Genomic DNA, 12646 nt, shown 5'->3' on the forward strand with positions numbered 1-12646 from the left:
CACTCGCCGCTAGTCCAAACTGGTATGAGCGGTCCTTTGTGCGACCCCAGAGGCAAAATCGCCGAAACTCGGCCAGGTCACACCTGTCCACTGCATAATACATTCCCCTGACTACGATCTGAAATTATTATCAAGTTTCTTAGGATTGTTTGTATTATTTAGTTCATAAAGGTATCCTATGTAGAAAACCAAAGGATAGGTTGCTGTAACTTATAATTCTTTATTTATTTTATTTTATGACTATACCGATAATAAACCGGTATTTTGGTTTAAACTTGAAAGTATAACTCGTAGCATTGAATAAGGATTCTATATAGTACATTAAAATAATTATCGAAAACGATTCAAAACGTTCTCAAACCAATATTGGAAGTGTGTTGCATAGCTTTCATTCTACCAACAAAAAAAAATAAATAATATATTATGTCCATTTTTGGTCAAATCTTTGAACAAAATATTGGCATCAAATAAATTTCTTGCGGACCGACATTTTTTTAGGCTACTTCACTTCTCTTAATACCAGGTCCAGTGAAGTGACTTAGCCGAGCGATCAATAAATAAATAATAAGTAATCCTATTAAATCTTAGCAGGCTTGGATCACATATCGTATAGAAAGGGAAACACCAAACTTTTTGTATTAATTTTAATAGAATACAAATCGTAGTTAATCTACTGACTTCATTATTAAAAAAAAAAATAGTATTCTCAAAAATATTTATTAAATCAGCTACTAAAGCTAAAACTTTTAAAGTGATTAATATTCTCTGTCCCCTTTCCAAAACAATGTTCTAAATTTAAATATAATTTAGATTTAAGCAATAATCAAAATTAAACATTGTTATTTTCGGTTGTTTCCAGATGGACATCTACGTGCAGACGGCGAGTCCTATCGTGGAGCAAGTGTTGAAGGGGTACAACGGCACTATATTCGCGTACGGACAGACCGGCACCGGCAAGACGTACACCATGGCCGGCAGCAACTCGGCGCCCGAGCTGCGCGGCATCATCCCCAACTCCTTCGCGCACATCTTCAGCCACATCGCAAAGGCGAAGGACGATGAGAAGTGAGACGTTTGTTACTAATCGGGGTTGTCAATAAATACAAGTCTTATCAAAGACTGAGCAACTAAAATGAGAAGGCAAGCAGGTTCATTCTAACAAACAGATAAATAAGCAAATGTGTATTTATTATATATATCATAATTCCATACAAAACTGCCTCGTTGGTGTGTGTGTCGTAGTGTTATTGTGCTACGTCTCCTGTACTGACCTATCCCGGATCAGGAAAAGTCATATGGGGGTTTTCTGCCCGCTAAATAGTAAAATCCAGTCTTACTCCCTGTTAAATAGGACATAACATTCCACCCGAAATGTGTCTGTGATAGACCTCTACGTACCTACACCTGAAAAGAGATAAGGCGTGATTCTATATACATTTTAATGTAGGTATGTACAGTAGTTATATATTTATTTACGTATAAATAGAGACTGACCCTTCAGGTTCCTGGTATGCGTGACGTACCTGGAGATTTACAACGAGGAGGTGCGCGACCTGCTCGGCAACAACCCGCACCAGAGCCTCGAGGTCAAGGAGCGGCCCGACATCGGCGTCTTCGTCAAGGACCTCACCGGTAACTGCACTTGCGGCGCTCTCCGCTCATTATACACTTCTGTCCGTCAGAGATCACGAAGCTGATTACAATTTTATATACTAACTAGCTTTTGCTCGCGGCTCCGCCCGCCTTATGAAGTTTTTGAGGCTAAAGTTTTCCGTTATAAAAGTAGTAGTTTCCCGGGAGCCTATGTTCTTCCCGGGGTCTCAACCTGTCTCCATACCAAATTTCATCTTAATACGTTAGGTAGTTTTTGAGTTTAACACGTTCAGACAGACAGATGCAGCGGGGGACTTTGTTTTATAATATATTTTTTAGAACTTTTAAAGTGGAACAATCCTGTCATACATCATTGTCACATAACTTTAACCGTTTACGCAGCGCAGGCAACGGAAGCTCTCAAAACTTATAATTTTCCCCGTTTTTGCAACATGTTTCATTACTACTCCGCTCCTATTGGTCATAGCGTGATCATATATAGCCTATAGCACTCCAGGAACAAAGGGCTATCCAACACACAAAGATTTTTTCAGTTCAAACCGGTAGTTCCTGAGATTAGCCATTACTGCTCCGCTCCTATTGGTCATAGCGTGATGATATATAGCTAATAGCGGTCCACAAATAAAGGGCTATCCAACACAAAACGAATTTTTCAGTTGAAACCGGTAGTTCCTGAGATTAGCCATTACTGCTCCGTTCCTATTAGTCATAGCGTGATGATATATGACTTTGAGCACTCCACAAACAAAGGACTATTCAACCCAAAAAGAATTTTTCAGTTCGAATCGGTAGTTCCTGAGATTAGCCATTACTGCTCTGCTCCTATTAAATATAGCGTGATGATATATAGCCTTTAGCACTCCACGAACAAAGGGCTATCCAACGCAAAAAGAATTTTTCAGTTTTGACTGGTAGTTCTTGAGATTAGCCATTACTGCTCCGCTCCTATTGGGTATAGCGTGATGATATATAGCCTATAGCACTCCACGAACAAAGAGCTATCCAACGCAAAAATAATTTTTCAGTTCAAACCGGTAGTTCCTGAGATTAGCCATTACTGCTCCGCTCCTATTGGTCATAGCGTGATGATATATAGCTAATAGCGGTCCACAAATAAAGGGCTATCCAACACAAAACGAATTTTTCAGTTGAAACCGGTAGTTCCTGAGATTAGCCATTACTGCTCCGTTCCTATTAGTCATAGCGTGATGATATATGACTTTGAGCACTCCACAAACAAAGGACTATTCCACCCAAAAAGAATTTTTCAGTTCGAATCGGTAGTTCCTGAGATTAGCCATTACTGCTCTGCTCCTATTAAATATAGCGTGATGATATATAGCCTATAGCACTCCACGAACAAAGGGCTATCCAACGCAAAAAGAATTTTTCAGTTTGGACTGGTAGTTCTTGAGATTAGCCATTACTGCTCCGCTCCTATTGGGTATAGCGTGATGATATATAGCCTATAGCACTCCACGAACAAAGAGCTATCCAACGCAAAAATAATTTTTCAGTTCAAACCGGTAGTTCCTGAGATTAGCCATTACTGCTCCGCTCCTATTGGTCATAGCGTGATGATATATAGCTAATAGCGGTCCACAAATAAAGGGCTATCCAACACAAAACGAATTTTTCAGTTGAAACCGGTAGTTCCTGAGATTAGCCATTACTGCTCCGTTCCTATTAGTCATAGCGTGATGATATATGACTTTGAGCACTCCACAAACAAAGGACTATTCAACCCAAAAAGAATTTTTCAGTTCGAATCGGTAGTTCCTGAGATTAGCCATTACTGCTCTGCTCCTATTAAATATAGCGTGATGATATATAGCCTATAGCACTCCACGAACAAAAGGCTATCCAACGCAAAAAGAATTTTTCAGTTTGGACTGGTAGTTCTTGAGATTAGCCATTACTGCTCCGCTCCTATTGGGTATAGCGTGATGATATATAGCCTATAGCACTCCACGAACAAAGAGCTATCCAACGCAAAAATAATTTTTCAGTTTGGACCGGTATTTCCTGAGATTAGCCATTACTGCTCCGCTCCTATTGGGTATAGCGTGATGATATATAGCCTATAGCACTCCACGAACAAAGGGCTATCCAACGCAAAAAGAATTTTTCGGTTTGGACTGGTAGTTCCTGAGATTAGCGCGTTCAAACAGACAAACAAACAAACTCTTCAGCTTTATATAATAGTAAGTATAGATAGATATAACTAGCAACTATGCTTCAGTATTAATGCCTGGAATAATTTAGTATTCCTTAGGAAGCGTGTGGCAGTGGTGCACTTTGAGTTATGAAGCGCAATTAAATGAATAGATTATATACTTTCTCTGAATGATCCTTTTGAGTAATGCCTTTCTGATAAATATGGCCTTAGTAATATACATTGAAGTTAAAGCTTCTATAATTTATTGGGTAGGCTACGTGGTGCACAACGCGGACGAGCTGGAGAAGATAATGGCGGTCGGCAACAAGAACCGGCACATCGGCGCCACCGCCATGAACACCGAGAGCTCTCGCTCGCACGCCATCTTCTCCATCACAGTGGAGAGCAGCAAGCGCGGCGCCGACAACAAGACGCACGTCAAGATGGGCAAACTGCACCTCGTCGACTTGGCCGTGAGTTTCTTTTGTGAATTATCGCTTGCTTTAACGGTAAAGCAAAACATCGTGAGGAAACACACAAATATACTTCTATTTGGATTCTGATTAGGTCCATTGTAATGTAATTTAGATTATTATTGTCAGTAATCTGTTTAGTGTATCAACAACAAAACAAAATAAAACAAAAAACCTGCATTACTGAGAATATCTATAGGTATTTTGAGGGTGTGTAAAGTCTACCAATTCGCCCTAGGTCAGTGTGGTGGACTAATGCCTAATCCCTCTCAATAGTAGAGGCCCATGCCCAGCAATGGGACAGTATAATACAGGACAGATATTATTATAATTGGCTGTTAGTATAGATCTTCGTTTTGCATTTTATGATGTACAAGGATCAAGATCGAACAAAATAATAAATAGTTTGAATGTGTTCTGCAGCGGCTCTTCCATATAAACCAAGTTTAGTCACTTGTTCCAGTTTTTATTCATATAATAATTGTAATCATTAATTAGTATTAGCTGTTTATTCAGTGGACACAAAGATATACGAGTATAACTATATAACTGTGTGTGATACTCTTGCGATCAGTACTTCTCATGGGAAACATAAATAGGTTTGGCACTATTCTCAATACTAGCATGGAGTAAATTGCGAATTAGACGTCGCAACGACCTGTAACTTCTGACATATACATTTTAAAAGTAAACTTTATTATTGACACCATAGGGTTCAGAACGACAAAGCAAGACGCAAGCGACAGGCACTCGCCTGAAAGAAGCGACGAAGATCAACCAGTCGCTGTCAGTGCTTGGCAACGTGATCTCGGCGCTGGTGGACGGCAAGAGCACACACATCCCCTACAGGAACTCGAAGCTCACCAGGCTGCTGCAGGACTCGCTGGGAGGGAACTCCAAGACTGTTATGGTATGTATTCAATTGTTATTATGTCGCGTCTGTCTGTCTGAAAGCGATAAATTCAAAAATTACGAATCGGATTTCAATGAAACTTGGTACGGATATAATTTGAGACCCTGGAAAAGACATAGGCTGCTTTTTATCTCGGGAAAATATATAGCGCGACATTTATACAGGAAAACCACTTTCACGCGAGCGTGAGCAAAAGTTAATAAGTTGTATAAACTAATTGATATTATTTTTAAATAAAATGCCCAATGAGAGATGTTGCTCTCCCTCGACGCTCGCCACAATAGGTTATTTGACTATGTTTGATTTTGTGAATTTTAATATTATGTATCAGCATTTAGTACAGAAAAGAAATCCTTCTGTGAAAAGAGCATTAAGAAATGAGGTAGTAATTAAAATTTCAAATATAAAATTTATACATACATATTTTATAAAAGGTATTAATAAAAATAAATCAAATACTTTATTATGCTGGCGTTTGATATTATCGTTATCATTAAGTAAGTGTTGTGTGTAGATAGCGACGATCGGGCCGGCGGACACCAACTACGTGGAAACGATCAGCACGCTGCGGTACGCGAACCGCGCCAAGAACATCGAGAACAAGACGCACGTCAACAGCGAGCCCGGCGACGCGCTCCTCACCAGGTACCGCGCACTATGTAGAGAGGACTGCCACGAACAAAAATGTCACGTTCAATGTAAATACTACACAGAAAGTGCAACACATATACTGTTTCGTATGCGCGCAGTGAGGGGGTGCGCAAGAAGATGCACGTACACCCCCCTGTCCGGAACAAATTACAAAAAAAAATAACTGAATGACAATAGGAACCAGGACCACAGAGGTTTTATTATGGTTTAGCATAATATGCAAATAACGGCGCGATTTTTATTTCAAAAAAAGATATAACTTTAATGATATTGTGTAGTACCTACTTATAGGGTGTAGATGCAAATGCACCTCCCTAAAAGTAATTTTGGCGGCGGTCTTGCTGTTTTGTGTCGTTATGTACGCACACAAATCAATGACTAAATATAAAGAGGACAGGCCTCAAAAGTTAGCTATATGAATAAGTTATATTTATGTTAGGGAAATCGACGCAGAATTGTCAATATATATGTCTATCTCTTTTACTCAAAGCTTATTTGGAACGCAACAAAAAGACAAAAATAATTGCTTTCTTCGCATATGGCACTATTTCGTTTACTTCAACACACTGGGACCGCCTTGCGGCCGAAACGCCATTTTATGCTGGCCAGTCGGCAAGTACATGTAGTGTCAGACGATGTAAACAAATCTTCATAAATATTGAATTTAAAGTAATATAATCATATTCTCAATTGTTCAGTGTGTTTATTAGTGTATTTGTTAAGTTTCGAAAATGACTCAGTGTTGTGTGAAAGGATGCAAATCGAATTCACGCAAGAAAGACCCCGAAATATATTTTCATAGGTTAGTAACTGTTTTTACCGAAAATTAGCAAATATCTTTGTATAATTACTTTTTGGATGTGTTTTTATCAATTAAAATGATATGTGGATCTGGTTTGTTAAGCTTTGGACCCTTTTAGGCGTGATTTATACACATTAAAATCATTATGTTTGTTTACACACGAGCTTAGGGATGGGTGGGTGGATTTGTTTAGAAATCATTGATATCGATATTTTAACAGACGCCCGTTTATCAATTACGGTTTTTGTCTTTGGAAAGAATGTTAGAGCACACATCAATATTGTATTATTCAGAACGACAAACTAAGTGAAATTAGAATATTTTTTAAGATAACCAAAAATTTAAAAACCAAGGCAAAATGAATTGAGAATATTGAGCGACGTGATTGGAATCCTACACCAAATACATATTTCTTTACATTTTGAGAAGATATGCATAAACCACACGTTTAATTAACGCGAGTAAAGATAACTGTTTTCCAACAATATTCCCGATAAGTAAAATAGTAATGATTATTATACTTCACCTGATAGTAATATTACTTTAATATATTGCTATGAATAAAATTAGAATTGTTACATAAAAGAATAGATAAACATAAAAGAAACAACATAAAGATGAAATGTAAGATATATTTTTACAATTGGCGGTCTTATGTTTCGAGCAACCTTTGCATGCACGGAAATAGATACATAATCATATTGTTGTTATTGCAAATAATTATTATAATTGATTATCTTAACCACCATTTTTACGGTCATTGATTTTAGTTTGCTGAACCATAGTTATGTTTCTCGATCAAAGAGCATAATAATAAAATAAAATAAAACCAACCAAATAATTGCTGGCTACGCTATCTTATTCCATTTATCATGTATTAAATAAATATCTTAATCTGTAACTTAAATTTTTAGCAAGGAATAGTGCAACATACAAATATAGATCAAACACAACTGGATGTTTGTCACAACAGGTACTGCTTTGTTTAACAATTGTTACTTATAAATCAGTTTCAGTTTGTTTGTTTACATTATGATTTGTTATATTTATATTATGGTAGTTCCTAACCCCTTTCGTATTTGATCTTTTGGGGCTTGTTTGTCTCTCTTAATTCTTCGATGTCGATACAAAATTTTCGGTACTAGCATATCACTATTGTAAGGGGCGGAGTCGGCACCATTTTGTTCATGAAATGTGCCGCATGTCACGTGACCATATTACCCATCCTCTATACTTCTTTTATCATTGACACAAATAGATCTTTAAACACATTTCAAGTTATCTGCCAAAACATCAATTTGTATAAATGTATGCATGAGCATTTGATCTTATATTTTGGCAGAAAGAGAAAATCATACAAGGCGTGTTCTTTGTATATTATAGCCAGGCAGGTACGCGCGACGATACCTTGCACACACAGCACACTACACGCGCGCCGCTCTTGCAATTCATCAGATACTAAGTTTCAGAGACTAACAAGTCCTTAATATGCGTTCACACTAGCAGCAATATTTTCATAATATGTAGTTCTTAGCACATACGACTTGCCGCAAGTCCTGTAAGCTTCGAACTATAAGTCAGCTTGCATGCAGAAGTCGAATTCTGTAAGTTTTCTCGGTTATCCTAGCCTCGCTAAAGGTATGCGGCAGCATTGCACTAAAAAATTGCGGCTTTTATCCGCTAAAACTGTCTAAACTTTAAGAGTAAAAGGAAAAATGTTTTGTCCTTGTTAAAAACAATTTACACTGTTAAAAAGGATGGGCCTGTATAAAGGCATATTGTTTATAACCGCTCGATGGTTGGCACATGGTAGGGTATTTAGCTAAGTACACAATGTCGTGCCTTTATTAAAACGTATAATTTTTTGCATCAACTACAACAGATTCTGGGATAACTCTGGTGTGACGACATTATCATTTTTGTTTCCATGAAAATGTGTTCACTTAATGTTAATATTTCAGATTCCAACAAGAAATCGACCAGCTCAAAAAGCAGTTGGAGGAATGCAATGGTGTGTATATTTATTATTCACCACCTCGCTCCCTTATAGCTTTGCGAATAACGTCGTTTATAGTAAATTAGGTCAGCGAGAAAGCGTGTTACTCGATGGTAAATAAACGCCACTACCCATAAGCCATAACCACGGCGGTGCCAGTGGCGCCCAGGTAGAGGTCGTAGGCTATGGTGGGGCACAGAAATAACCAAACCGAAACCAAGTAGGTAATACATAGCTGCACTTATAGTAGTTCCCACCGCGCGCGACAACTAGTGCAATAGAAGTTGTCGAGAGTATCTGTTTACATTGTTGGTATAAAACTAGTGCTACAACATCATTACTTCTCTGTGTAGATGTGGAAGAGGAAGAGGAGGAGGAGGAGTTGTCGTCGGAGGAGCTGTCGGAGGACACGCTCACCGACCCCGAGCTCGATTCTCTCGACCCCGACGAGAAGAAGATCCGTAAGAAGATGCGCCGCGAGGAGAAGGTGACCCCTGTCTCATGTTCAATTCATTCTCTGATCAGCTGTACTTAATCTGTTTTTATTTATCGGCTACAAAGACTTCTTAGTTATGATACCCAGGTCCATATTATTATTCATTCACCTAAATTTATTGTATAAAATCGTAATAAATATTTACGGTTTAATTTATTTTATTTATTGATTATTACGAGAATTAACATCGTTACATTTACTATTAGGCGCGCGGTTTGGTCGTCTCGTCGTACAGTTTTTTTTAAAGCAATATACATGAAAGATTATACAAAGTAATTTGTAACTTTGACAGACATATACAACTTATATTATGTAATTAGTAAGAAGTTAAGTAGCGTGGTTGTTTTCAGGAGAAACTGAACAGAGAGAAGGCGCACCAGGCGCGTAAGGTGCTCGAGGAGAAGAAGGCGGAGCTGCAGAGGACTAAGTAAGTTCATAAACATATTATATGTGGCTACATCATCATAATTGTAAAATGTGGTAATAATATTTCTTTTACACTAAGATCAATAAAGAGAGTAATCTGTGTTTTTATATTTCCAGGAAACAACAAGAAGAACTGAAGGAGAAGCTGCAGCGGCTGGAGTCGAAGGTGTTGGTAGGCGGCGAGAACTTGCTGGACAAGGCCGACACGCAGCGCCGCCTGCTCGAGCACGCCGCGCGAGAGCTTGAGCAGCGCCGGCTCAACGAGCTGCGTCTCCAGGAGGACCTGCAGAAAAAGGAGGTACACAAACTGGCATCTTGAAATCCTAAGGCTGGAGACAGTCTTTATATTAGAACTTTGAACATTAATGTTTGGCTTTATATAGCAATACTCATCTACTTCACCAGTGATGGAAGAACGAATATCAAATTAGAATTTAAATCATTGTATACTCGAACCTTTGTAGTCTAGACGGAGATAAAATGTTAAAATTTGTTTGTTCAGGCGGAACGTCTTGACCTTGAGGAGCGGTACTCAAGCCTACAAGAGGAGAACGCGGCGAAGACTCGCAAGCTGAAGCGCGCCGTGCAGCTGCTGAACTCCGCCAAGGCAGAGCTGGCGGACCAGCAGCGCGAGCAGCAGCGTGAGATGGAGGGCATCCTCGACTCCATCCGCGCGCTCAAGCGCGAGATACAGCTCGCAGACCTCGTCCTCGACTCTTACATACCTAAGGAGTACCAGGTCGTTTAGCCAGATATTATGACATCTATTCGCTATAACTTTAATATCTGTCGTTGAGAAGTGCAAATAAAGCATAGTGCACGTAGAACTAGAGGCCCGCGAGCATTACGTTCGCCATATATTTTACGCATTTATTCGAAATATAAGTATTTATTTTATTCAAATACATAAAGATAATAAATATTATTCATAATTATTAACAAACATTTCCTACCGAAGGATGTTAATTTCCTCTATTTTAGTACTAAATCAAAATATCATTTCGTGAAAAATAAATCGCGTGGTCCACATTCGTACAGCAATGGCAATAATATATGGCACTGTACCGACAGACTCTGATAGACAAGTACGTGCACTGGAACGAGCAGCTAGGCGAGTGGCAGGTGAAGTGCGTCGCGTACACCGGCAACAACCTCAGCGCGCCGCACCAGCACCGCCACAACGCGCAGCAACAGCAACAGAAATACGTCAGTATACCATACTTACTTCGGTGAATTTAACATGGACAAAGGACGATACACTCTGCTAGATAGCCTTCACTAGTTGGATAAGCACTGAAAAAAAATAATTATACATATTTTTATGGTTTATGCCAGACAAGCGAGTTGGTCTCTTGATATAACTTGCCAAGAGACTAACTCGCTAGTCACAGACAGTCGACAATAGTGACCTACTGGTAGAGTCTTGGGTGAGAGGCAGTACTTTAGGTAAGCTCTTACTTTACATTGGTTTTCTATAAAAGGACAGTACTTTAAATATTGTACCAATGGCGAAAGGCCATATATGCTGGCTTCCCATTATGTAGAATCTATTTATTATTGGAACGATTTGTAGACCGCATTTATGCATATTATTACCTATATGATATAACCTATATATTTTACCTGTCGCTACTATATTGTACCATTCGTACTGTAGGCGAAATTGTGTACCAACTACAATGTCAGTTAATTAATCGTGTACTCAAGGTCACCTGTCGCCACTATATCGTACCATTCGTAGGCAAAATAGTGCACAAATTACAATGTCAGTTAATTAATCTACTACTCGATTGTAATCCGTTGCAGGTGGAGCCGCCGGACCTGTCGGACCGCTACCTGTCGTACGCGTCGGTGAACGCGCGCGCGGGCTCGCGGCTGGCGCGCCCGCACACCTCCGCCGTGCCGCGCCCGCACACCGCGCTGCGACAGCGACAGTAACACTCCACACACCTTATCTCCTATTAATAGTATAATAACGCATAAGAAAAATGTGCTTCATAGACCACGTATGATTTGTCACCTGAGGCGGTAATGAGCAGTAAGCGGGTTGAGGTACACTCACACCCCACTGGAGATCACGCGCAATACTGCGCCTATCTCTGTGTATTCTTTTATGGTTTTGTGTGTAGTTGTTAAATTGTACCTACGAACAAACAGTATTTAGGAATTATAATAAAAACCATTCAGACCGTACTATATAGGTATATACCTAATTGGAATTTGTACTCATTGTTACTTTTCTTCAAGTAATTGATGATTATTTACCTTTTTTGTATAGAATATACTTAATAATATAATTCTTAGTTTTTTTTTTCAGTTTTAATTCTATGAATTTATATATTTTTTAAGCTAATCGTAGGGACTACTGTGAACACTTTATTTATCGATCTCATTATTTATATTATGGAACATAATTTTTATATTGTGTTGGTTGAAAAATATTTTGTATGTACCAGCGGCAATGTTGACTATTAGGCATTTTCTTACAAAAGTTCTCTTTTTCAATAATTGTATTAATTAATAATTTGCGATATTAGATTTTTTATTTGTAAATGATGTTGAATTTATTTATTGTTTTAGTATTCGTTACTTTTATTCGGTTATGAAATTATACATTTTGGTAAATTTATGTAAAAAAGTCGGCATTGAATATTTCCAATTTTTTTTTACCAAAGGGTTCTTAATACATAAAATAACCAAAAATTCAAAATGTGATTGTGTTTATTATAATTTCTTCTAGAAGGAATCATTGAATGTCCAGCTTAGGGCTATGAATAATGTATTCTTTGATTTTGTGTTACTTTGTAACCGACATTAATAAATATTAAACGAATACTGACTAATTGTTCAAATAAATTTATACAATTTGTTTGATAAAACTTTGCTAGTCCATTCCATTTTTTGTTCGCGCTTCAGTATTATGTTAAACCCAAATGTTGTGCACAAAGTTTTTATTGTGATATCCACGTGTATGTATTAATGCGTTTAGATATTACACTTTTTGTACGCGATTCGGGTGTTTTATTTATTTCGGTATTATAAAATCTCACACATAAACACACCAAGATGTCATGGGGTCAATCTAAGGGCCTGAGAGACCCTTAGTCTGAGGTCGGG

At 38.3% G+C, this 12646-nt stretch overlaps 1 protein-coding gene across 1 annotated transcript in view; it reads left to right on the forward strand.

Annotated features, from left to right (window-relative positions):
- LOC115454449 (kinesin-like protein KIF3A) overlaps positions 1 to 12540 on the forward strand; it is a 32567-nt gene extending 20027 nt beyond the window's left edge. The window contains exons 3-14 of the mRNA XM_037443036.1: positions 860 to 1065; positions 1502 to 1632; positions 4046 to 4245; positions 4958 to 5155; positions 5673 to 5803; positions 8573 to 8622; positions 8961 to 9094; positions 9454 to 9530; positions 9647 to 9827; positions 10032 to 10268; positions 10601 to 10735; positions 11336 to 12540. Of these exons, the coding sequence (XP_037298933.1) occupies positions 860 to 1065; positions 1502 to 1632; positions 4046 to 4245; positions 4958 to 5155; positions 5673 to 5803; positions 8573 to 8622; positions 8961 to 9094; positions 9454 to 9530; positions 9647 to 9827; positions 10032 to 10268; positions 10601 to 10735; positions 11336 to 11467 (1812 nt within the window). The 3' untranslated portion in view covers positions 11468 to 12540. The remainder of the gene's footprint in view (positions 1 to 859; positions 1066 to 1501; positions 1633 to 4045; positions 4246 to 4957; positions 5156 to 5672; positions 5804 to 8572; positions 8623 to 8960; positions 9095 to 9453; positions 9531 to 9646; positions 9828 to 10031; positions 10269 to 10600; positions 10736 to 11335) is intronic.
- Positions 12541 to 12646: the final 106 nt, after the last annotated feature.

The sequence above is a fragment of the Manduca sexta genome, chromosome 26 (genome assembly GCF_014839805.1).
Source record: "Manduca sexta isolate Smith_Timp_Sample1 chromosome 26, JHU_Msex_v1.0, whole genome shotgun sequence".
Classification (NCBI taxonomy): Eukaryota; Metazoa; Arthropoda; class Insecta; order Lepidoptera; family Sphingidae; genus Manduca; species Manduca sexta.